This window comes from Erpetoichthys calabaricus, chromosome 7 (assembly GCF_900747795.2).
Source record: "Erpetoichthys calabaricus chromosome 7, fErpCal1.3, whole genome shotgun sequence".
Taxonomy (NCBI): Eukaryota; Metazoa; Chordata; class Cladistia; order Polypteriformes; family Polypteridae; genus Erpetoichthys; species Erpetoichthys calabaricus.
The window spans coordinates 188,073,555-188,101,199 of record NC_041400.2 but is presented as its reverse complement, the minus strand read 5'-3'; the positions used below and the strand labels follow the sequence as shown (position 1 = coordinate 188,101,199).

The 27,645-nt window shown below is 43.3% G+C and overlaps 1 protein-coding gene across 1 annotated transcript in view; it reads left to right on the top strand.

Annotated features, from left to right (window-relative positions):
- The window catches only part of adamtsl7 (ADAMTS-like 7), a 361,338-nt gene that overhangs the window by 212,731 nt on the left and 120,962 nt on the right, over nucleotides 1-27,645 (top strand). Inside the window, exons 2-4 of the mRNA XM_051929912.1 lie at nucleotides 476-680; nucleotides 788-963; nucleotides 14,823-14,928. Coding sequence (XP_051785872.1) covers nucleotides 476-680; nucleotides 788-963; nucleotides 14,823-14,928 — 487 coding nt within the window. The remainder of the gene's footprint in view (nucleotides 1-475; nucleotides 681-787; nucleotides 964-14,822; nucleotides 14,929-27,645) is intronic.

Here is a 27,645-nt window from a genome sequence, read left to right as displayed (position 1 = left end):
TGGTTCCTGCCTTGCGCCCTGTGTTGGCTGGATTGGCTCCAGCAGACCCCCGTGACCCTGTGTTCGGATTCAGCGGGTTGGATAATGGATGGATGGATGGAACTCGCATCACTCGGCCCTCGGCCAAGACGAGGTCCTCTGACACTCATGCTTGACAGCCTTTACTCTTCCCCGTATGTCTCATTCTCATGCGTCCACATCACCAAAGCCAAACTGACCAATCAGATTGATTTAAGGGTCTGGACATACAGACCTTAGTGTTTTATTATATGGTTGATTTTCTTTTTTATTTATTTAGTTGATAAAACAAAACCAACTATAATACATACATTCCTTTAAATGCTAACAATCACTGGAAAAAAAGCATTCAACGCAGAAGAAGTGGAGTAACACAGGTGGTCTTCATGGTAGATGAAAAACAAGAAATAAACTCAGTTTTCTAAGTTTCTTCTCCAATTCTTTCTTTTATCCCCAGGGTATGGACTGTGATGGACTAGCAGGATCCAGACAAGTGATTGACAAATGTGGGATTTGTGGAGGAGACAACTCCGCCTGTGAAATAATTGCCGGCATCTTCAGACCTACAGTCCTATCCGTTGGATATCATAAAATTATCGAAATTCCCAAAGGAGCAGCAAATATTAACATAACAGAAATGGTTAAGAGCAGAAATTATATCGGTACGTCCAAATGTTTGTTTCAGATTTTCTGCATGTGATGACCGTAAGTGCAGTTGCTGCAGTTTAACTGTTTGTCTCTTTCTTTTCTTCTTTGCATGTTTTAACAGCACTGAGAAATCAACTCGGAGAGTCAATCATTAATGGAAACTGGGCTATCGACAGACCAGGCACTTTCAGTGCTGCAGGAACCGTATTCGTTTACAAGAGACCCAACGAGATCAGCAGTAAGGCTGGAGAGTCCATAACTGCCGAAGGACCTACCAAGGAAGTGCTTCATGTTCTCGTAAGAGTGGCTTCATTTTGATTTTCACTGTCCTGATATTTTCGAATCTGATCCGCACCCTTCGTACAGTTTCAGAGGGCTACAATCTCGTGCGGATTAGATTCAAGAGCTGTACCAGGGCTGTTCTTAGCAGTTTGGGGGCCCTACGCGGTTCAAAAATATGCAGGCCCCAGAATCGGGGGGAGGGGGTCCTTGGGGGTGGAGCCCCCCTGTAACTCAGGAAGGTGTTCTAATAAAACGTCCAGAAAAGGCCAGGGGTAATGGTGTCAGCTGATGTTGTCGGGCCCAGAACTGGAAATGACATCATCGAGCCTGGAACTGGAAATGGCATCATCAGGTTCCAGGAAGAATTTCCCATGTTTGGTCTGCTGGGACAAAAGAGAAAGGATTAGGCCACTCTGCCACCAACTGGCCTGGCGTGAAATTACCATCTTTTGAGCCCTTTAACTGTCACCCATGTGCATGTGTGTGACAAGACCAACCCAAGAAGAAAATCCGACTTGTGGGGGTGTTCATGTATGTCACAGTTCTGTAATTACAGGATGTAATTTGACCCGCCCAGTGATTTTCATTCTTGGAAACTGACGTGCCTGGCAGGGCCGTCTTAACGCATGGGCACGCTGGGCAGTTGCCCCGCGATCATAGGGGCTCAATGCTAATCAATGTATGTTGTGACTTGCTGAGTGGTTGTGTGGGTAGGGGCCCCAGTGCACTGCCTTGCCCGGGGGGCCTATAATGCTGTTACGAGGCCCTGGTGTTGTGGTGATGAGATCTGCCAACTGCAGTCGTCACGTCTGATATCCCATCTGACTAGAAGTCACGTTATTTGACACAGTTTTCAGCAATTGTCAATTAAACTTGACTCCATTTCTGCCTTCCTGAAATTAATAAAGCTCAAAAGGCATCCCCCTGTGGCTTTATTGTTAAGGCTCCGTAATGTGCGTAAGCAACCTCTTATACAAATGTCGAGATTTAAAAACGAGTCATCCATGGAAGTTGCGCAATGGTTGCGCTGCTAGTTTGCAGTAAGGAGATCAGGGCCGTTCTTAACAGTGTGGAGGGCCCCATGCGGTTCAGAAATGTGCAGGCCCCAGATGGGGGGGGGGGGGGTCTGTGGGGGGCAGAGCCCCCCCTTGAGCTCAGGAAGGTGTTCTAATAAAACGTCCAGTAAAGGCATTAGATGACCAGTAGTCCTATAGGTACGCTTGTGTGTATGCAGAGTGGTAAAATATTGATTTTGTTCTGGATCTGGTAAAGGCCGGTAATGTAGGGATATTTCATGATTTTATGGGGATCTCTCTGAATGAATCTGAAACGAATCTCTAAAATTAACATTTGCTATAGTGCATTTGGCAAAGTTACGATGGCGTGACAATATTATTGGGGATTTAGGTGAAGATTGCAATTTGGATAACAAATTACCATTGTTAATAAGACTAAGAGATGCACTAAACTGAATTTCCTGGGACTGGCACAGACGGCTGTAGTGCCAGGGGCATGACAGGGGCTCCAAGCCCACAGCCTGACAACAACAAAAAAAAAAAAAATTGTAAGTCAGGCCCTACGCGGATGTGTAGTTCCCAGCGTATGCCTAAGAACGTCCCTGGCTGTACGTGCCGTAAGAACCGTATATTTGCGCTAATAGCTATTACACCTCTTGGGGTAGGTCTTTTGGCTGAAAGGAAAGGAATTAAGAATAAAATAAAATGTAAAAAGCATCAGTCTTTATTATTCATGAGACTCGCCATCATCACTCATAACTAAATTGTTGTCCGTGCTCTCCTTCCAGTCACTTATCATCTTTATCTTCACCATCATTCTCTCATAGAATGTCATCTTTGAATCCGTCCAAAGCATTGCTTATGCAACACTTCCTGAAAAGCTTCTCTTGAAAGCTCTGACAGAGGATAATGATCTCCAGGATGGCTTCCATGCAGCCAGCACCCACTGCGCTACTTCTTGTGGCAGGCCCCAGCCAGGACGTCCTCATTATGGAAGGACCGGGGAAGAGAGTATTGCCAAGACAGTTTCTCCCCTGGACCGACAGAAGGCAGCCCCCTTGGTTTCCAGCGGGGCTATGGGTCATGAGCATGGGAGCCCAGCACTGCTTGGGCCCGTTGTCCCTGCCAAGGGGCGCATGGACGTTTTCAGGGCCCTATTCAACCACACTTCCGAGGTGCGATGGAAGAAGCTCGTTGGGCACCTGGAGTCTTTCTGGGTGCCCTAATAAAGGGGGCTGGTTGCCAGAAGTTGACGGCCAGAGTCGGGTGGAAGAGGACAATGCCTGAGGAGAAGTGGAAGTGGAAGGACTGGTGGCAACAGGGACTATGCTTGTGTGCTGTGAAAGCAACAGCATCAATAAACCACTGTGCTGTGTGCCTCGTGCTGCTGTGTCAGCGCTGAGCCACAATAATTAAAGTGACTCCTGCCAGCAGAGTCCCATCTGGGATGCCAGTTGTGATGCCAAGGGCACATACAGCCACCCTAAACCCAACACAGACAGGCAGGACACGTGTTTAGCATGCAACACACGTCCACCACGTTCTGAAGGAGCTGCACGTTTGATTTTTCAAACCTTTGAAGGAAAGGTGCGAATTAGAACCGTGAACTAACTTTTTTTCATTTAAGAAATCGACAAATCCTGAATGCAGATTAGATTCAGGTGCGGAAAATATAAGATAGATTATTAATCCCTGAGGGGAAATTGTCTTTTCGCATGACCTTTTGAGAGTCAGAGTGCAGGGTCAGTCATTGTACAGCACCCCTGGAGCAATTTTTAGGTAAAGGACCTTGCACGAGGGCCCAACAGAGTAGGATCCTTTCTGGAAGTAGTGGGATTTGAACTGGCAACCTCCCAGATACCACCTTCTCCTCAGAACCGCCATTCTCTCCCCTCAATAGTTATCATTACTATTTGTATTGTTTCAATCAGACTTCTTGAGTCTCCTGTCAGTCATATTTTTTGAGAGAATGGTAGAAACAAAGGAGGTTTTGCTTTAGGGGCAAATCAAAAGCACAGTCGGCTTTGTAAACTTAGGTCATAGTACAAGATTCCCTATGCGAAATGTAATCATGATGAGAAGTACACGTTAGTAGAATCATATCTGAAGCTTAATTGTGTCCCTGTTACTCTTTTCTCCAATTACGCACATGAGAGGTGACACTTGTCATTCATTATGCACCCAGCTTTTCCTAATACAGTAATCCCTCCTCCATCAGAGGGGTTGCGTTCCAGAGCCACCCACGAAATAAGAAAATCCACGAAGTAGAAACCATATGTTTATATGGTTATTTTTATATATTTTAAGTCCTTATAAACTCTCCCACATGGTTTATAAATATTCCTCGTACAGTTATACAGCATAAACCCTATATATTCTCTTAGTTATTAGGTAAGATTTGTTGAAATTATGTATGTAAACACAGTTTATATACTACTCACAAACATACGTATCGTATATCATTGAGGAGTTTTATTTAATACGTAATACAGTTTTAAACATATTGTAATTGAGTAGGTAATATAAAAATACGTGAAAAATCTATAACATGTAAATGCTGTACATAAAACCAAAATGTTATTTTAAAGATACTGTAGAGCGTCTCCGATATCACATTTGGTACAGCCATTACGATAGACAGGCCACCGGCAATAAATACCAACACTGCAAGGAAAAAATTGTATAAAATGTGTGCACAGTTACAATAAACGTACATACATGTACTAAGTACGTAGAAAAATAGTTTTGGGTACTCACCAACTTGTCAGATAACGATGACATTTACTGCACTGTCACGGCTGTTCTAAAGGAGCCTCTTCAGGCGACTGTGTAGCACTGCCGTCGTCTTCTTCCACTGAAGGTGTACTAGACAGTGTTTTGCGTTTAAGGAACATCATGATGGACAGTTGCTGGCGCTGCTTTTTCATTTGTGTAAAGAGGTTCCTATATACTTCCGTGGCGCCGTCAAGAGCATTTTTAAATTGCAAAGAACGAATCATTTGCGGGTCCCATTCTTCAACTGATGTCTGGAGATCTTTTGCCATTCGTAGAATGGTCGCGAGACGCTCGAGAGTTAGCACAGCACCCAGGAGCTTAACCGCGTGCTCTGACTGGGTAGCTTCTCAGCCATCCGCCAATAGCGTCCCTTGTTTGAATTCAAATGGGCAAATCAACTGAGGAAGCACACGTACTGTAGACCGCAGACATCCACGAAGCAGTGAAAAATCCATGATATATATTCACATATGCTTACATTTAAAATCTGCGATGGAGTGAAGCCGCGAAAGACGAAGCACGATATAACGAGGGATCACTGTAACCAAATTAATGCAACAGTCGCCAAAGCATACAAAGTACCTAGTCAGAGATAGAACGATATTCATAAAAAATGTCCCATCACAGCGCACACTTTACAGGAGAGATTTCAAGCTCTATGTCATTCACACCATGAGTGGTCTCATGGCAGTTCTTTAGGATACACACAAAAATACCTCCATGACACTCTGAAGGAATTTGGTATTACAGAACATGGCAGCATTTCTCAATGCGCACCTTCCGAAACAGTAGCAGAGACATTTCTTAATCTTCTTCTTCTTTTGGCTTCTGTCGTTAGGGGTCACCAGAGCGGATCATCTTTTTCCATATCTTTCCTGTCCTCATCATCTTGATCTCTCACACCCATCACCTGCACCACATCCATAAACCTCTTAGGCCTTCCTTTTTTCCTCTTTCCTGGCAGCTCTTTCCTTAGGACCCCCCTCTCTCAATATACCCAGCATCTCTCCTCTGCACATGTCCAAACCAATGCAATCTCACCTCTCTGACTTTGTCTCCCAACCGTCCAACCTGAGCTGACCGTCTAATGCAGGGGTGTCAAACTCGAGTCCTGGAGGGCTGCAGTGGCTGCAGGTTTTCATTCTAATCACCTTCTTAATTAGTGACCTGTTTTTGCTGCTAATTAACTTCTTTTGCTTTAGTTTTAATTAACTCGACTCAGACCCCTTAGTTTTTTCTACGTCCTTAATTAGCAGCCAAGCAAACAGGTGACCAGCTAACCACATTATCTGAACATAAAGAAAGGTGAGTGTCTTGGTAAGGTTGATCTCTCAGGTCAATAATCAGAAAGAGAAAATCAACAGTTTGGGAAATGTCTGCTGTAGTAGAATTAGAGCAGCAGCAAGCCGTGGAATTACGTAACGGGTTTAATTAACAGCAAGAACTGGCTTCTCATTAAGAAACTGGTTGGAGTGAAATTGGTTGGAGTTTGAAACCCCAGTTTAGCTGGTCATCTGTTGGCTCGTTTCATGTCTCGCTTCTGTTTGGCTGCCATTTAATGAAGAAAAGAATAAATTGAGAGGATTGAATTATTAAAAACACGGCTATTAAAATTCAGGAGAAAGGAGTTAATTAGAAGTGAAAACTGGTCACTAATTAGGAAAAGGGTTAGAATGAAAACCTGCAGCCACTGCGGCCCTCCAGGCCTGTGCTCTAATGTCCTCATTTCTAATCCTGTCCATCCTCGTCACACCCAATGCAAACCATAGCATCTTTAACTCTGCCACCTCCAGCTCTGTCTCCTGCTTTCAGGTCAGTGCCACCATCTCCAGCCCATATAACATAGCTGGTCTCACTACCATCCTGAAGACCTTCCCTTTCACTCTTGTTGATACCCGTCTGTCACAAATCACTCCTGACACTCTTCTCCACCCATTCCACCCTGCCTGCACTCTCTTCTTCACTTCTCTTCCACAATCCCTGTTACTCTGTACTGTTGATCCCAAGTATTTAAACTCATCCACCTTCACCAGCTCTACTCTCTGCATCCTCAGCATTCCACTGACCTCCCTCTCATTCACACACATGTATTCTGTCATGGTGGTCCTACTGACCTTCATTCCTCTCCTCTCTAGAGCATATCTCCACCTCTCCAGGGTCTCCTCAACCTGCTCCCTACTATCACTACAGATCACAATGTCATCAGCAAACATCACAGTCCACGGGGACTCCTGTCTAATCTCATCTGTCAACCTGTCCATCACTATTGCAAATAAGAAAGGGCTCAGAGCCGATCCCTGATGTAATCCCACCTCCGTCACTCCTACCACAGACCTCACTGTCACACTTCCCTCGTACATATCCTGTACAACTCTTACGTACTTCTCTGCCACTCCCGACTTCCTCATACAATACCACAACTCCTCTCTCCTCACCCTGTCATACAGTGCATCCGGAAAGTATTCCCAGCGCATCACTTTTTCCACATTTTGTTATGTTACAGCCTTATTCCAAAATGGATTCAATTCATTTTTTTCCTCAGAATTCTACACACAACACCCCATAATGACAACGTGAAAAACGTTTACTTGAGGTTTTTGCAAATTTATTAAAAATAAAAAAAACTGAGAAATCCCATGTACATAAGTATTCACAGCCTTTGCTCAATACTTTGTCGATGCCACTTTGGCAGCAATTCCAGCCTCAAGTCTTTTTGAATATGATGCCACAAGCTTGGCACACCTATCCTTGGCCAGTTTCGCTCATTCCTCTTTGCAGCACCTCTCAAGCTCCATCAGGTTGGATGGGAAGCGTCGGTGCACAGCCATTTTAAGATCTCTCCAGAGATGTTCAATCGGATTCAAGTCTGGGCTCTGGCTGGGCCACTCAAGGACATTCACAGAGTTGTCCTGAAGCCACTCCTTTGATATCTTGGCTGTGTGCTTAGGGTCGTTGTCCTGCTGAAAGATGAACCGTCGCCCCAGTCGCCCATGCTTCACTGTAGGGATGGTATTGGCCTGGTGATGAGCGGTGCCTGGTTTCCTCCAAACGTGACGCCTGGCATTCACACCAAAGAGTTCAATCTTTGTCTCATCAGACCATAGAATTTTCTTTCTCATGGTCTGAGAGTCCTTCAGGTGCTTTTTGGCAAACTCCAGGTGGGCTGCCATGTGCCTTTTACTAAGGAGTGGCTTCCGTCTGGCCACTCTACCATACAGGCCTGATTGGTGGATTGCTGCAGAGATGGTTGTCCTTCTGAAAGGTTCTCCTCTCTCCACAGAGAACCTCTGGAGCTCTGACAGAGTGACCATCGGGTTCTTGGTCACCTCCCTGACTAAGGCCCTTCTCCCCCAATCATTCAGTTTAGATGGCCGGCCAGCTCTAGGAAGAGTCCTGGTGGTTTTGAACTTCTTCCACTTACGGATGATGGAGGCCACTGTGCTCATTGGGACCTTCAAAGCTGCAGAAATTTTTCTGTATCCTTCCCCAGATTTGTGCCTCGAGACAATCCTGTCTCGGAGGTCTACAGACAATTCCTTTGACTTCATGCTTGGTTTGTGTGCTGACATAAACTGTCAACTGTGGGACCTTCTATAGACAGGTGTGTGCCTTTCTAAATCATGTCCAGTCAACTGAATTTACCACAGGTGGACTCCAATGAAGCTGCAGAAACATCTCAAGGATGATCAGAGGAAACAGGATGCACCTGAGCTCAATTTTGAGCTTCACGGTAAAGGCTATGAATACTTATGTACATTTGCTTTCTCAATTTTTTTATTTTTAATACATTTACAAAAATGTCAAGTAAACTTTTTTCACGTTGTAATTATGGGGTGTTGTGTGTAGAATTCTGAGGAAAAAATGAATTTAATCCATTTTGGAATAAGACTGTAACATAACAAAATGTGGAAAAAGTGATGCGCTGTGAATACTTTCCGGATGCACTGTATGCTTTCTCTAATTCCACAAAGACACAACTCCTTCTGGCCTTCTCTATACTTCTCTGTCAACAAGAGAGATTTTGTTAATAAGGGACACCAATTCTGTGACTTTTTAATGAAAATTAATGGTTAAATGTAAACTGATCCATATTTTTCTATTTCTGTTATCACAATGTACGACTTTCACGGATCAACCGTACAATCAGAATGCTGCTGGCTCATATGCAGCAAATATTTAGCCTAAATTATAAACTGTTTCAGGGTTCAGTGGCCCACACTTGTCTTTGTTTATCCACTCATCACAAAAATCCCAGAGCAACACTCAGTAGTCAGTGATATGTGCAAATAACGTATTATCAAGTCCCCCAACAAAAGAAAAACAATTACGTTACAACACAAACCCCCCAAACAGCAAATGCATTCCCAAATCAGACGCCCAATATTTATACATTAGGGTGCTCGGTGACATTGCAATTCTTGTCTTGTGACAGCAGAAAACAACAGTTCACATTTAACTCTTTATAGTGTGGATTATGACCCGGACACAGACAAGCGGACACCGATGGCTCACCCAACACACGTTTATTATACATTACTATTTACAGTGAAGCACACAACCCCAAACAACTCCCCCAAGAGTCCAGGCCTCTTTCTTCAGGCCGCCTCCACTCCTCTCCAACAAGACTTGGTCCTCTCCTCACCCGACTCCAGCCATCGAATGGAGGGAGGCGGCCCCTTTTATAACCACCCGGATGTTCTCCAGGTGCTTCCCGACAATATTCTGCCGACACTCCCCAGTGTGGCGGAAGTGCCGGTTGCGCACTCTGGGTGTCCCTGGTCTTCTTCCTCATCCATTGGGGCACCCCCTGGCGGTGACCACAGGCCCCTACAGGGTTGTGCTTCAAGGCTCTGTACCCATGGTCCCCAAAGCCACCAGGGCGGTCGCCCCCTCATGGTCTGGAGAAGGCGTAAGCGCTCCTCTTGGGCGTCCCGGCTGGGTACCACCCCCAGCCATGTGCCGCAATAGTTCTGGAAAAGATGAATGAAAGTCTGAAGAAATTTAGACAAAAATAAAATAAACATTCAGTCCTACTTGGAAATATGGTGGGGCATTCCGGCATAACATACAAAAAAAATTTATGTCTTCTGAGATGCGTCTCACTTGTATATCTGGATGAGATCCTACCTTCAGTTGGTAGCTTCAGGTTGTGTTCCCAGGCTTAGGTGTTGTTGCTCTCTGTTTCTCCACAAGATGTCTCTCTTTTTCTCTCCATAACTTTCCAGGTTAAATCCCTGTAACCACCAGGGGGCGTCCCTGAGCCCCAGACCTCAGACACAGTAAAGCACAATACATGTGGAGTTAAATAACACCTTTCCAAAATCACCGGTGCAAAAATCTGTCACAATTTTCCCAAAATAACCAAATTCGTCCTCCTTCTGTCCTCCTGTTGCTTGCTGCCTCCCAACTGTGACTCATCCGATGGCAGGCCAAGTCTTCCTAGAAGCACTTCCAGACCATGTAGAAAATAGGGATGTCTTTCCCCAATAATGCCTTCTGTTGCCACCCTGGGAACCCAACAGGGTTTCACTTCTGGACTCCAACTCCCAAGCACCCCGTGGGTGTCCTTGCTGGGCTGCCACCTACTGTATGGGGAATGGAACTGCTTCCAACTCCCAGCTTCCGTTGGTCCAAAACAACATATTAGTCTGGCCGGGCACAAAATTATTTCTTTATCCAGCTGGCCATCCTGGCCTTTATCCGTCCTGTCTCTCTGCTCTGGCCTCCCACTTGGGTAAGAAACTGTCCTCATTTCTGACCAAGTCATCTGCTCTCCTCCTACATCCTCTTTTGGCAGTCCATCCAGTCTGCATTAATGGTGTAGCTCACCACTTCCACAATCTTAAAGTTCTCAGAAGCTCTCTTGACACTTATCTACCAACTGTGGTCGACCAGCTATGGTTAACTAGAGCTGCCCATATGTCATCAGTCCTCATCCTTCTAGATCTCTCCTCTGCCTTTGAAACAGTCAATCATGAGATCCTTCTTGCCACCGTCTCTGACCTTGGCATCACCGGGACTGCTCTCAGACGGTATGAGTCCTAAATCTTGGGCAGATGTTTGCCGGCATGGAGAGATCAAGGATGTATCAGACATACATAGGGATACCCCAAGGATTGGTGCTGGGTCCTCTACTCATCTCTCTGTCTGCACCACCTCACTGGACCCAATCATCCAATCCCATGGTTTGTCATATCAGTGCTATGCTGACGATGCACAGCTGTATTTCTTGTTCCCTCCTTTGAAAGTGTCTCTGCATGTGTTACTGATATTTCAATGTCGATGAAGGACCACCATCTATAGCTCAACCTGACAAAGATGGAGCTTCTTTTGCCTGGGTAAGAAACTGTCCTTCTTCCTGGCCTGGTCATCTGTTTTCCTCCTACATCCTCTTTCGGCAGTCCGTCCTGTCTGCATGAATGGTGTAGCTCACCTCTTCCATAACCCTAAAGTTCTCAGAAACACGCTTGACACTTATCTATCGACTGTGGTTGACCAGCTATGGTTAACTAGAGCTACCAATATGTCATCAGTCCTGATCCTTCTAGAGTTCTCCTCTGCCTTTGATACAGTCAATCATGATATCCTTCTTGCCACTCTCTCTGACTTTGGCATCACCAGCACTGCTCTCAGATGGTATGAGTCCTACATTTTGGGCAGATGTTTGCCAGCAAGGAGAGATCAAGGGTGTATCAGACATACACAGGGATACCCCAAGGATTGGTGCTGGGCCCTCTACTCTCCTCTCTCTGCAACACCTCACTGGACCCCATCGTCCAGTCTCATGGTTTCTCATATCAGTGCTGTGTTGATGATGCACAGTTGTATCTGTTGTTCCCTCCTCTGAAAGTGTCTCTGCATGTGTGACTGATATTTCAATTTGGATGACGGACCACCATCTACAGCGCAACCTGACTAAGTTGGAGCTTCTTGCCAGCCAACTGTACAGCTTGGCTCCTTGTTACAAATGCCTGCCAGGTGTAAAGAGAAAGACAAGAACACATATAAAGGGTCTGGGGCACCCGTAGGCAAACCCCGTATATTGAAAGTTGGCACAAATAAAATGCATGTTTGCATAAGATGGTGGTGGTACTTAAGTTGAATTCTGGGAGGAAGAGGTGGGTACAGGTGGAACAGGTTCCAGAAGTGATGTCACAGGAGTCGGCATGTCCGTCATTCTGTCTGCAGAGGGGAAAGAAGAAGAGACACCGTTACTGCTTAGCGCCCTCGGCTGGTTCGGGGTAGCATTGCTATTATCTAAGCCGTTAAGTTGTTCCCCAAGCACACGTGTGTGACAGCAAGAAACCTGGATGAGCAGCTTTCTTTATCTGACCCCATTTTAACCAACTCTTGTTCATGCAGAATCACTCTGTATAACATCCCCAAAATGAGACTTTATCTGACTGAGAGTGCAGCACAACTTTTGGTCCATGCTTTGGTCTTGACAACACACAATCTAAAAGAAAATGTGATTCAGCAGACCAGGCCACCTTCTTCCATTGCTCCATGGTCCAGCTTTGGTACTCACGTGTGCATTGTAGGCACATCCGGTGGTGGGCAAGGGTCAATATGGGCACTCTGACCAGCCTGCGTTTGTGCAACCCCATACGCAGCAAGCTACGATACACTGTGTGTTTGGACACAAGGCCAGCATGAAGTTTTCCAGCAATCTTTGCTCCAATAGCTCTTCTGTGGGATCGGACTTGGCAGGCTTAGCGTTCACTCCCCACGTGCATCATTGAGCCTTAGGTGCCCATGACTCTGCCGCCGGTTCACCGGTTGCCCTTCCTTGGATGGCCAATGCACACTGGGAACACCCCCAGAAGACCTGCTGTTTTTTGGAGATGCGATCACAAGTCCCTCAGATCCTTACGCTTGGCAATTTGCCTACTTGCAACACACCACCTTCAAGAACTGACTGATCACTTGCTGCCTAAAATCTGCCTATTAAAATGGCGGCCACACGTGGCGCAGGTACAACCTCTGAGTGGTCCACTGGCCCAGCCCGTGATCTCATTAGAGTCTCAGTGAAAAAAGCGAGAAAAACCAATTTCACAGTACTTCATCCTACAGTAGTGCAGACTATGAAAGTAACACTCTGCGTAAGTGAGCAGCATTCATCCCACAATGCAATGCGTTGTTTTAGGTCTGGAAGTGGTGCTGGTCTATGACACAGTGGCATCGACTACATATTAAATGATTCAATAATCGATTGTGTCGTAGTTATATTCCAGTTTCATCAAGCGCGTGTGAACGCAGGTATTCCACAAATGAATCTAGTAGTAGGGTGTTGTACCATTGTAGCGGGTGCCATGTGTGCTATTGTCCCGTTGGCAGTTTAAACCCATTGAGCCACCTGTTCTGACACTTGAGTTTGGGGTCTGGCTATTTGGGGTGAGGCCTGCTTCAAAGGAGACAAGTGAAAGTCCTGGTCTGGCTTTATTGGTATTGTCCTGACTCGGCAGGAAAGCAGAATTTCCTGAGTTAAAGTGGGTGAAGCATGCAAAAAGGCAAAGCAAACAAAACTAAAATAAAATGAAGCAACCGAAACCCAGACAAGAAGCATCAATCACAGTCAAAATTCCGGCAAGAAGTCGAAAAACCAAGTTCAGTGCAAATGCTAACATTCTATCCCGTCTGTGGATGAATTTGAATCCTGGAGACCATGCCCCTTGAAATGCGGGACATGCCCCTAATAGTGGTATGCAAAATGACTTCCATAATAGGAAAAGGCTATAATACCCCAAAATTCAGCCCCGATCATAACAGTTACTTTTGAGACCTCCACCCTTTTTACCATTTGGTGTCACAGCAGTCAGTCATTGTCCTTGTCCTTTCTCTGTCTCTCACTGTCACACAGTGTTTGTCTTTAGTAACTTACTGGGTTTTTGTAGCACTGGCAGAAAGTCTTGAATCCCCTTAGTTAATTGCAAGTGGGGCACAGACAGTCTGCTGATCTTCTGAATTTGTAATAAATTCTTTGAATTGAAAGAACATTGTTTTGTTCATGTCCTTCAAACCAGATGTTTTATGGTCATCCTCTCCCTTGAAAGTATTTTTGTTAATTTTTAAACATTTTGAACTTGTAAAGCCTGAGCCCCTTTGGGGCACCTGTTCTGACACTTGAGATTGAGGTCTGGTTGCCTGGGGTGAAGCCTGCTTCTAAGGAGACAAGTGAAGGTCCCTGTCTAGCTTTTGTGGTATTTTTTTGAGACCTAACTTCTTTTCACCAACTGGTGTCACAGCAGTCAGTCATCTGAGTCCTCGTCCTTTCTCTCTGTCTCTCACTTTCACACAGTGTGTGTCTTTAGTAACCTACTGGGTATTGGTACTATTGGTAGAAAATCTTGAATTCCCTTAGTAAATTTCATGTGGCGCATTAATAGTCTTCTGAAATTTTCATAAATTCTTTGAATTTGAAGAGCATTGTTTTGTTTTTGTCCTTTAAGCCAGAAGGTTTATGGTCATCCTCTCCCTTGATGGTCATTTTTGTGTATTTCTAAACATTTTGAACTTGTAAAGCCTGAGCCCCTTGAGCCACCTGTGCTTTCACTTGAGTTTGGGGGTCTGTGTGCCTGGGGTGAGGCCTACTTCTAAGGAGACAAGTGAAGATCTGGCTTTTGTGGTGTTTTTTGAGATCTTCATTCTTTTCACCAACTGGTATCATAGCAGTCATCCTTTCTCTCTGTGTTTCACACAGTTTTTTAGATAGATAGATAGATAGATAGATAGATAGATAGATAGATAGATAGATAGATAGATAGATAGATAGATAGATAGATAGATAGATAGATAGATAGATACTTTATTAATCCCCAAGGGGAAATTCACATACCAGGTATTTGTATTTGTACCCAGTCTGGAATCCCCTAAGTGAACTGCATGCTGGGTGTGGATATTCTGCTGATGTTCTGATTTGATGTTTGGGGTACGGGCAGAGCTTGGTCATAAGATGTCTGGTTGGTGGCCCCGCCCCTTTCGGTGTCCTTCTGAAATGCTTCTCCATGATGAGACATTGCTGAATAAGCGTATGACAATACATTTATTCCACAATGAAATATGTTTTTGATTTTTTGTTCACAGATTATTTACCAGCAGCCTAACCCAAGTGTGTACTATGAATATATCTTACCGAGGAATGATGTTGTTAACCTGCAACCTGTCTCCCAGTCTGACATCCAGCCATTTGGTGAGTATAAACACTTATGATTAGAAAGTCTTCAGACCTCTTCACTTTTGTCATATTTTGTTATGTTACAGCCTGACGCCCTAAATCATGTAAATTCATTATTTTCCACATTGAATCAATACTCAATCTATACTAATAAAAGGCAAAGCCCTCACTCACTCACTCACTCACTCACTCACTCACTCACTCACTCACTCACTCACTCACTCACTCACTCACTCACTCACTCACTCATCACTAATTCTCCGACTTCCCGTGTAGGTGGAAGGCTGAAATTTGGCAGGCTCATTCCTTACAGCTTACTTACAAAAGTTAGGCAGGTTTCATTTCGAAATTCAAAGCGTAATGGTCATAACTGGAACCTCTTTTTTGTCCATATACAGTAATGGACTGCAGCTCGCTGGCTGTGGGAGGCGGGGTTTGCATGTCGCGTCATCACGCCTCACACGTAATCACATGAACTGACTGTGAAGGAGAAAGGACGGCCTTATATGGCGTTCGTTTATAAAACAGCGGACAGGCTATGTAAAGGCAGCTTCACAAAAAAACAGATCCTTAACAAATTGTTATTAGTATATTTTCCCTCAATTTAAAAAGGTTTTCTTTTCTTCTTAATTAAAATTTAAAAGCAATACTTCACCGCTGCAAAGCCCCTCTAGCGCTGACGTCCGAGGTTCGATTCCCATAAGCGAGTGCAGTGAGTGTGTACGCCTGATGAGCCAAGAATAAGGGGCAAACACGTGTCGCGTACTCTTTGCATTATTTGACAGTAAACTATTTTTAACCATTCTATGATCTGCTTCTCACAACTGAAGGCACCATGGCTGATGTTAGCTGACTTGCTGGCCAACCATAAGCGTTACCTGGTAGGTAACCACCCATACAATCAGATTGTGATTCACACCACGAATGCCATGAATGTAATTACCCCGATCTACATGCTAGAGAAAACCTCAATGAAGAAGAAACAGTGTGTAAGCATACATATTAACACATGTGCAATTAAACGTGTGCATTTACGGGGTGATTTCTCAGGCTTAAAAGCTCGCCTTTTATTAAAAAGATAAATGCAAACTGTTTTCATTCTGAAGGGCACAAACCACGTTAGATTTCAGCTGTTAAATGCGCAAAAATGTCGGTACACCAGATAAATAAGCACAACATATTATCAGTTGTATTGTATGCTTACAATACATATAGAAATGTGTTAATCGTTAACTCATAGTATGGGATGGTGTTTTTCGACTCACGCCTTGATTTAAACGATTCCATGTCTTGGTGGGTTTGCGTAGCTTATTGTCAATATCTTTACACCTGATTTTATGACTTATTGACTGAAACGGGCTTTCACGAACAAAGTTAGGGCTTTGCTACAGGATACACCCTCCACAAGTTAAGGAAGTTAAAATAAAGGTATATATTTCTGTTTTATTTAAACCTTTTAAGTTCGTATGCATAGCCCCATTTGGCTGTTTTAGTTTTTTTTTTCTTTCTTCAGTAATATTTAATCTCCTTAAAGAAAAACAACATATGCATTTTACTTTTTTTGTATCTCTTTAGTAATATTTTAGTGTAAAAGGATAACCAGTATTTAAACATTTTATGTTACTTTATAAAGTTATTTTACACAATGTTGAAAATTAATAAGAAAGCTACATATTTTGTCAGCTGCTGCTTTAATTTTCAATGAAATGAAAAAAGCTCTCCAAGAGAAAACCTCAATGAAGAAGAAACAGTATGCACTATCTAAAAAGGAGAAACCCTCATTTATAAAGGTTTGCTGCAGATGACTTAACTGAAAATAAATGAATAGTTCCTATGTGTATAATACATATTTATCTATTTGACTTATGCCTTTATTCCAGCAACTTGCAACATCTGAGGTACAATTTGTTACATTACTTTGGTTTTTTGCAGCACAGGCAGGTGAAGTGACTTCCTCAGGGTCACACAGTGGTGTCAGTACCAGGATTTGAACTGACAAGCTCCGGGTTTGCTGAAATATTACTGAAGAAAGAAAAAAAACGAAAACATGCAAATGGGGCTATGCATACAAATGTCCATCCATCCATTATCCAACCCGCTATATCCTAAATACAGGAGCCAATCCCTGCCAACACAGGGCACAAGGCAGGAAACAAACCCCGGGCAAGGTGCCAGCCCACCGCAGGGCACACACACCCACACGCACCAGGGACAATTTAGAATCGCCAATGCACCTAACCTGCATGTCTTTGGACTGTGGGAGGAAACTGGAGTACCCGGAGGAAACCCAGACAGACACGGGGAGAACATTCAAACTCCACACACGGAAGCGAACCCGGGTCTCCTAACTGGCACCGTTCACTGCGCCACCATACCGCCCACATACAAACTTAAAAGGTTTAAATAAACCAGAAATATATACCTTTATTTTTACTTCCTTAACTTGTGGAGGGTGTATCCTGTAGCAAAGCCCTAACTTTTTTCATGAAAGCCCCTTTCAGTCAATAAGCCTTAAAAACAGGTGTAAAGCTAAACTTGCAGCACCGCTATTCAATTACACTTGCCTAACGCTTCTCCTAAGGGGACATACTGTGGGATCTGGGCATCAGTCAAAGCACCAATCACAGGCCCGATTAGAAAGCGGGAAGCTGTGATTTGTCGTCTCCCTCCCATGTAACAATCACAGCCCGTGTTACAACGCACTATGTATGTATGTATGTGTATATATATGTTGATATGTGTATATATATATGTATGTGTATATGTATATATGTATATATATGTTTACATAACCTCTTTAACACACTACTTCTCCGCTGCGAAGCGCAGGTATTATGCTAGTACATGATAAAGCAAAAACATGATTTTTGAAATTTTTGCAAAATTCATTATAAATTTAAAACTGGAATATCCCATTGACACAAGTGTTCAAACCCTTTACTTGGTACTTCATTTAAGTAGGCCTGGTGCCTTCCTGACTCTGATGTGGCATACCTGGATTTAGGGTTTTTTTCTGCCATTCTTCTCTTCAGGTCCTTTCAAACTCTTTCAGGTTGGATGGAGACTTTAGGTGGACAGCACTTTTCAGATGTCTCCAGAGGTGTTTAATTGGGTTCAAGCTGGACAAGTCAAAGATATTCCCAGAGTTATCCCTAAGCCAACCCTGTGCTGTTTTTGCTTTGTACGTAGCGTCATTGTCCCAATGGAAGGTTAACCTTTGACCCAGACTGAGGTCCACAGAGCTCTAATGGAGTTTTTTTTTTATTAAGGTTGTCTCCATAGTTTGCTCCATTCAGGTTTCCCTCAAACCGGTGTAGTCTCCCAGTTGCCAGCCTCACATTATGATCATGCCAGCACCATACCTCACCATTGGAATGGTATTGCTCAGGTAACCGAGAGTGCCTGGCATCCTCCAGACAGCAGGCTTAGAATTGGGGCCAAACAATTCAATATTGATTTCATCAGACAAGAGAATCTTGTTTCTCACAGCCTTGAGAGTTCTTTAGGTGCCTTTTTATAAACTCCAAGCGTGATTTCACGTGTCATCCGGCCACTTTGAGGTAAAGCCCAGATTAGTGAAGTTTTGAAGTGATGCCTGTCCTTCTAGAAGTTTCTCCCATCTCCATACAGGTTCTCTAGAGCTCAGCTGGAGTGACCATTGAGTTCTTGGTCACCTCTCCTAGTATGACCCTTCTCCCCAGATTGACCACTTTGACCAGGCAGCCAGTTCTTGGAAGACTCATGGATGTTCCAAACTTCATCCATGTAAAAGTGATGGAGGAGGCCATTCTGCTCTTGGGAACCTTCACCGCTATAGAAAAAGATAGTTAGCCTTTCCCAGATTTGTGTCTCAACACAATTTTGTCTCTAAGCTTTGCAGGCAATTTCTTTAATCCTGTGGCTTGTATTTTTTTTTCACCTCTGGGTCCTTCTATACTTAGGTTAGGGTTACAGAGAAGTACTGCCTCCTGGAGGGCAAGAATTGCATGGGCACGCTTATCTGTGAAAATAGTACCAATTTACTATCCCTGCGCCAACGCTTTACACTAGGTTATCAGAGCCTTTAAAATACTGTAAAAAATCCTAAAACATTGCAAGGCAGGAAACAAACCCCGGGCAGGGCGCCAGCCCACCGCAGGGCACGCACACACAGACCCACACACCAAGCACACACTAGGGACAATTTAAAATCGCCAATGCACCTAATCTGCATGTCTTTGGACTGTGGGAGGAAACCTACTCAGACACGGGGAGAACATGCAAACTCCATGCAGGGAGGACCTGGGAAGCGAACCCAGATCTCCTAACTGCAAAGTAGCAGCCACTACCCACTGCGCCACCTTGCCGCCCATATATAAATATATATATGCATTTTCTCCAGACACATGTTACAGTGGGCCACTTTGAAAGTAAAATTCTAGGGCCAATACCAAGAGTACCAGGGGCTGAATCAGGGCTCTCTAATGAAAACGCCATTGACAGACACTTGGGGCCTCATGTATAAACAGTGCGTACACACAAAAATGTTGCGTACTCCCGTTTCCATGCTCAAATCGCAATGTATAAAACCTAAACTTGGCGTAAAGTCACTCACATTTTCATGCCAGCAAAATGCTTGAAATACGTCAGTTCTCCGCTTGGATTTACAAACTGGCGGCACCCGGCGTCAACTGGAATCTTTTGTTCCAGTGTGGTTTCCCTTTCTTTTTTAGATCCACATTCCTGACGGCTTTCTCAAATACACTGAAATTAACTACATATTGTTTATTAGTTTAAGGCATCTGATTGTAATTAACCTGTAAAAATATAATGGTCCACGGAATGGCCAAAGTATTCCAAATGCCATAGCTGCTTTAACGTTGTTACTCTCACTGCACCACTCAGAGTATTTACAGTATATCACTGTATCTGAGTGTGGAATCACAGCTCTACAGCAGCGGATTGGAAAGAGAATTATCGGTATACAGCATCAAGCACACGCTGACAAACGCTTTAGAGCTTTTCCTGTACGGACCTCGCGGTTCACAAACAGTTTCATCCCAAGAACTCTAAACGCACTCAATCAGTCCATCAAGTGCTCCTGGTAGAACTGTTTGGACTTATAAGTATAATCACCTCATTGTAAACTTGCGGTACAGTTATAATATTTGCACAATCTGAGCCACTTTATAAAGCACATATTTACATATGATGACGATATCATTTTTAAGATGAAATGCAGCAAGCATCTTGTATGAGGCAGGAACAATCAATGCGCCACCGTGTTCCCATGTTTAATAACATGCTTTAACTCCTGTCATCATTAAAATGATATCAAGTATACATCTCAGTATTTTAATTATTCAGAGAGCTGTAATATCACGAATGTAATGGATTCTTTGTCCTGTCGGAGGAAGAGAAAGCCCGGAAGCACGTAGTGATTCACACACACAGAGCACATAGAAGGTCAAATACAAAACAAAGCATTTAACGTGCTACTTTAGTTACGATGGGATTTGAGAAACTAAGAAATTAAACGATTTAAAGATGAAGTTTATGATGTTTTACTTTAATGACAAAATAAACTACGTGATTAAAGTAGAAATTTCGAGATTAAAGTTGGCATTTCGAGCTTTTTTCCCACTGTGTGCCTTTTTTTTTTCTCTGTACCCTAATAAGCTTTCATATGACACTCAGACGGTGGGCTACGACTCACCTTTTCACTGTGACTTTGATATCTGACAACTTCTTTTTTATTTCGGGCACTGTGCGACTTTGTGAACTTGAGCTTTGAGTTTCTCCGACATTCTCTGTCACTCGATCAACTTCCTTTTGTTGTTTATATCACTGTTTAAACCAACAAAGAGTACGTTTTTCTTTGCCTCCACTTGGTAAAATTGTTCTATTTTCCCCAGTGCTTTTGCCATTGCCTTTTCACAGACTGTTGAGTTTAAGGGCTATTTATATTGATTTGCATATTCAAAGAGGCGTAATTCTGGGAGGAGTTGGGGCGGGACAGGAGGTGCGTGCACGTGTGTTACTTTTCACGCTGACTGGGATTTATGGAGCAGAAGAACGTGGAAGTTGGCGAACGCACAGATTTATGCATCTGGATTTTTTTGTGTGTACGCACATTTCTGCTTTTTTCCTTACGTCATGTTTTAGTGTGAATTCTACACACAGCATTATGAATGAGGCCCTTGGACTTGAACCCAGCATATGCAGGCTTAAAAAGTAGAACATCTAAATAATAAAAAAGACTTTATGACCAACACCTTCCAAACTCCACCTTACTAATCCCCCCCAATTACAACCACCCCCTACTGCTCTATTAGCTTTCTTCTTATATAATACGCTATTTTAAATCACCTGTAGATTGCAAACCATTTGAACTATTGACCTGATATTTGGTACACGTATACTACGTTATGTCTACTATCCACTTTCGGGGTCATGATTGACTTGTAGAATCAACTCTCGGCAGTGGCCAGCAGGGCGGCCATGCGGCACATGCGTATGGGCGCCGTTCTCATCCCTACCACCTTCACCGTCACTTCCTCTACCTCTTCATATCTTAAATCATTCTTGAGGCAGATTGAAGACTTCAGTTGCAGCTTAAGTGAAAAATTAAAGAAAACGTACTAAGTAATTGCAACACAAACACTGACTTAATCAGTTTACACATGAAAAGATGCCGACGAAACAAGAGAAGAAGTGTCGCTCACTCTAAAACCGTTCACATGTGAGATGCCCGTGCACTGTGTCATTCCCAGGAGCCCAGGACTCCCGAATTCCCAGAATTGGATAAACCCGTCCGGGAATGGATTCCCTACTCCAGCCACAACATAGTCCCAAGCACAAGACACTCAATACTCTATTTCACCACCACTCCTCCACAGCTTTGTCCTCCTCCATCCAACTCTGGCCATTGAGTGGTGGTTGCTGGCTCCTTTTATGGCCCACCCGGAAGTGCTCCAGGTGCTTGACCACCTGTTTCCGGTTGCACTCCCGGGGTGGGGCTGAAGACTCATCCAGCTGGGCTCAGGGACCCATGCCGCACCCTCTGGCGGCCACCCCAGACCCTAACGTGGTTGTGGAGAACTCCATTTCCCATGAAGCCCTGCAAGAGACTGAGGCACCGCTCCAACCCAGGGGGGCGGCAATCCAGCGTCCAGGGGAAGGTACTGCACTGTCCAGGGCTGCTCCCCTGAATACACATTGAAGGGGTGTCCCGGACGGGCATGGGACCTGGCCGTCCGCCACAATATGTATATATATATATATATATATATATATATATATATATATATATATATATATATATATATTTGCAGTTGGAGATCCACGAAGGGAGAAAAAACGAATCACGTATCATAAAATAGTTTTATTCCTGAGCTTTCAACCCCTATCAGGGGTCTTCATCAGAGGATAATGCTTAGACTTACAAGAATCAAAGGCAATATATAGCAACACATTCAGTATGGGGGGGGGGGGGGTGGGTGGAGGTGACTAAGTCAGTATGATCAAGGTGGGGGGGGGGGTTGTATAGTTTAATTATTGTGTACATGTCCTTCTTAAGTTGGCATATGCTGGGTTTATGTCCAAGTGTCTGTTGATGGCGTTTTCATCTGATAGCCAAGACTCAGCCAAGTCTCTGGCACTTTTAGTACTGGCCTTAAATTTTACTTTTACGTTGTCCCAGTTGAATGTGTGTCCTGTCGATTTAGTATGTGCATATATCAAAGATAGTGCGTCCTTTCTTCTGACGGCGTTGCGATGTTCCTGTACACGTGTTGAGATTTTTTTTGACGTTTGTCCTATTTATGATACGTGATTCGTTTTTTCTCCCTTCGTGGATCTCCAACTGCAAATATGCAAACTGTATCACAGACCTTCTCTTCCATATATATATATATATTACAAACTATTGCACCTTCACACCAGACCCTGTTGATAAACTTCAGCTAATTAAAAAGTTTTCCTAAAAATATCATTCGTGGAATGAGGAGGTGTTTACTTAGAGGACAGCGCTCTCTTTCTTTATTCAAGGATTGAATGAACATTTGCAGCTGAAACTTTACTCTTTGCTAGAGAACTCAGAAATACAATGAACTACAGTATCTGGAAGAAGCCACAGTATAATATTAAACAAAAGGAGAAACATCTTACAGCAAGCAGATTGATGAGAACATGACAAACATCATTATTTCAATAATATATGTCCAGAGGCAATATCCAAGATATTTTTGGATGGGTTTAAATGTTGCCAATAACGAAAGGAAAATCTTTGCACAATCCCCTCATCCATCATGGGGTCTTTAATCAAATCAGAATGGTACCAAGCAATTATGCAATTGGCCACCTTATGGATATCCCACCCATGGAGCCGTTTGTTTATGGAGCTGTCAGAGTTTTGGACTTGTCATTGGTGATCTGCCTTCTGAAACGTCAACCACAAATGCTTGGCTCCTTTGTGGGTTGTGTAAACAATTAATTCATTTTGTGTGGCCCGTTTTCATGAGCGCTGCATACTGTACATCTCCTAAGTATCTTATACATTTACCGTGGCGGGGCTTTCTGATGGCAGCGCCCAGGACCTGTCACTAAAGAATGAAAGGCTTATAATAAACCCTTTTATTTTAACACAGAAGAGTCATAAGAAAAATGATATGAAACACAAACATATAATGTAACTTTCAGCACTGGCAGCTTAAATACCTGTTGCCATGTTCCACCTGAATTTTCTCTGTTTTTTGGTGCTCTTGCTTTTCTTAGATATTTGATGTGTGCGTCTTCAGTTCCCAGTTTCAGATTTACCCTGAGATTATCTTAATGGATGCTGTTAAACTGGGAGTCGTTTCAAAAGCCCATTGTGTTTACAGAACGTTACAAAATCCCAGTGGCTTCTGGATCAACTGTATCCAGCAGACTGGATGACTGGAGGGGCTCACGGGTTCATAATATCTGCCACTTCCTCTGACTCGCAAGATTATGTCAATGACGTCTACAGCTGCAGAATTTTCCAGTGATTTTCAACCAAATGTCCTCTGTTTTTACAGCTAGAAAATATTAAGTGTAATGATTTCACAGACAAAAGGAGTGCTTGTGTTTTAAATGCATAGAAAAGTGCATGATGGCAGACTGGCACTGGGACACGGCATTAAGCACTTTCAACATAGCGGAATATGTGACTTTTTAACCTGCTTAATGCAATTGAGGATCGCAGAGGGCCAGCCTCCATCCATGCAAGCAAATGTTTTGTAGAGTTCATTAAACTGAGAAGTAGTTTCGGTCATATTTAATGAATTATTAGAATTAAAATGATGAAATACAAATTGTTCATTAGTAGTGCCCTTTGATAGACAAGTGCCACATGCTGCACCGCTTTCTGCCTACCAGGACAGGCCTTAGTTCCTACAACCCTGGATTAAATCACTTTGGCACAATAATAATCTCTCTATTATATAAAAAAATCCTGAGACGAGACGAGACTGTTTCAAAGAGATTTTTTCAAGTCCTGAGACGAGACAAGACTATTTGGAAGAGATTTTTTCAAGTCCTGAGACGAGACGAGACTATTTGGAAGAGATTTTTTCAAATCCTGAGACAAGACAAGTCCTGAGATGAGACGAGACTGTTTCAAAGAGATTTTTTCAAGTCGTGAGATGAGACGAGACGAGACTTTTGCCTTTTGCTATGAGATTTTTTCAAGTCCTGAGACGAGACGAGACTATTTGGAAGAGATTTTTTCAAATCCTGAGACAAGACAACTCCTGAGATGAGACGAGACTGTTTCGAAGAGATTTTTTCAAGTCCTGAGACGAGACAAGACTATTTGGAAGAGATTTTTTCAAGTCCTGAGACGAGACGAGACTATTTGGAAGAGATTTTTTCAAATCCTGAGACAAGACAAGTCCTGAGATGAGACGAGACTGTTTCAAAGAGATTTTTTCAAGTCCTGAGACGAGACGAGACTTTTGCCTTTTGCTATGAGATTTTTTCAAGTCCTGAGACGAGACGAGACTATTTGGAAGAGATTTTTTCAAATCCTGAGACAAGACAAGTCCTGAGATGAGACGAGACTGTTTCAAAGAGATTTTTTCAAGTCGTGAGACGAGACGAGACTTTTGCCTTTTGCTATGAGATTTTTTCAAGTCCTGAGACGAGACAAGACTATTTGGAAGAGATTTTTTCAAGTCCTGAGATGAGACGAGACTGTTTCAAAGAGATTTTTTCAAGTCCTGAGACGAGATAAGACTATTTTGAAGAGATTTTTTCCAATCCTGAGACAAGACAAGTCCTGAGACGAGACGAGACTGTTTCGAAGAGATTTTTTCAAGTCGTGAGACGAGACGAGACTTTTGCCTTTTGCTATGAGATTTTTTCAAGTCACCGTTAACACCATCTGGTCTTCCACCGGCTGAATTGCTGTTGAAAGAAGGATGTATTGCAATGTTATTGCGTAATTTATGTCTGAGTGATGGGCTATGCAGTGGGACAAGATTAGTTGTATTCAAAATTGGTCAAACAATTCTGACATGTAAAATTTTAACAGGCGACAAGAAAGGTAACGTAGTACATCTTCAGGGGATAACACTGGACACCAAAGGAGATCTTGATGTGCTATTCGCATTAAAACGTTTACAATTTCCCGTTAGAATAGCGTTTGCTTTGACAATTAACAAATCACAGGGTCAAACATTTGAAAAAGTTGGTTTACTTAATAGAGAGAGAAATAAAATTCACTCACGGGCAGTTAAACGTTGCATTGTCACAATGTAACTCCAAACACGGAATCAAAATTCAATATTGATGAAAAGTTAATTCCAAATATTGTTTTTACCAAAGTTTTAAAGTAAAAGTGAAATTTTTAAAAGTATTTGTGTGTAAATATCAAAGACAAACAGAACAAAAATGTATAACGCAAAGAATACCTAAAACACAACATGGAACATCATTTTCTTTTAGTTTTATTACGTTTTACTATTTTTAACTTCTTTTTAACTAAATCTTCTGCATCTAACAATTCTTTGATGATCCCATACACATACCCAGGGGTTGGTGAGCAAAGCGAGGGGGGGCGGAGCCCCCTAATAATAATAATAATTCTTTACATTAATGTAGCACTTTTCATAGTGAGTGGGGAGCCACTTCAACCACCATTAATGTTTAACATCCACCTGGATGATGTGATGGCAGCCATTTTGTGCCAGTATGCCCACCACACATTAGCTGGTAATGTAGGAGTGAGAGACAGAGATAGTTAGCCAGTTACAGACAGGGAATGATTAGGGGGCCGGAATGGCATTGGTGGGCATTTTTTAGCCAGGACATCAGGATACACCCTGGTCTTTACAAAGGATACCCAGGGAATCTTTAATGACCACACAGAGTCAAAACATCAGGTTTACGTCCCATCCGAAGGACGGCACCATTTTTATGGCACAGTGTCCCTGTCACTGCACTGGGGCTTCGGCATCAACACACACATAGACCACAGGGTATGCGGCCCCTGCTGGCTTCACCAACACCTTGTCCAGCAGCAACTGAAGCTTTTCCTAGGTGGTCTTCCATCCAAGTACAGGTGTAGCTTCAGGTGGATGACCTCTTCTGAAGTGCAGGTGGGATGGCTGCTCAAAATGGGTGAAGCGATGGACTATCAAATAGAAATTTAGCTTTTATCTCTGCAGTGGGTGAGTGGCAAACCCAGGATTCAATTTTAAGTTTAAATATACTAGAAGAGTGATGCTCTTACTTAGATTAGATTAGATTAGATTAGATAAAGTTTATTAACCCCATGGGGAAATTCAGATGCATACTGCAGTAGAAACATATAAAACAAGGATACAGACTCACAGGATAAGTAATATAGACAATCAATCAATCAATCAATCAGTTGATCAATCAGTAAATAAAATAAATTTAATGAGTACATCAGGTGGAAGCACTGAATTTTCTGATAGCAGTGGGCAGAAAAGACCCCCAGAGGTGCTTCTAAGCACACCGTGCTGGAATGAGCCTGTGGCTAATCCAAGACAGCACCTCCTAGAGGGAATGGAGGGAACTGTTCATGATGGCATCCGGGTTTACCACCATCTTACTTTTTTACAACAGTTTCCATTATATCCAGGGTTCTCCCAGTGATGGCGCAGGTTCTCCTGATAAGTTTGTTCAGGCGTTGTGCTTCTTCTGAGCTTCTCTGGAGACCAAGGCGTAGAACACCACACTGGCTACTATGGACTGGTAGAACATTTCCAGCAGCTTGCTGCACACATCAATAGACTTGAGTCCCCTAAGGATGTCCACTCTGCTCTGGATCTTCTCGTATGGTGCCACTGTGTTGTCAGACCAGTCCAGTTTGTTGTTTATGTGAACCCCCAGGTACTTGTAGCTTTGCACCACTTCCACGTTTTCCTCCCGAATGGTCTCAGAGGCTTTTTGGCATGCTGGAAGTTGTTGTCCCTGCAACACAAGAGGAAGTCCTCCATTACTTTTCTGCACTCTAACTGGTCTCCATTATTAATGCAGCATAAAATGGAGGAGTCATCAGAAGATTTCTGCAGATGGCAGGTGCTGGTATTGTGCTCTAAGTCTGTTATAGGGTAAACATGAAGGGACACAGGACAGTTCTCTGAGGTGCTTCAGTATGACACACCACCATTTCTGACACAGAGTCCGCCAGCCTCACAAACTGCTATCTATTGGTCAGGTTGTCCATGATTCAGGAGACTGTGGGGGCATCATGATGCAAGG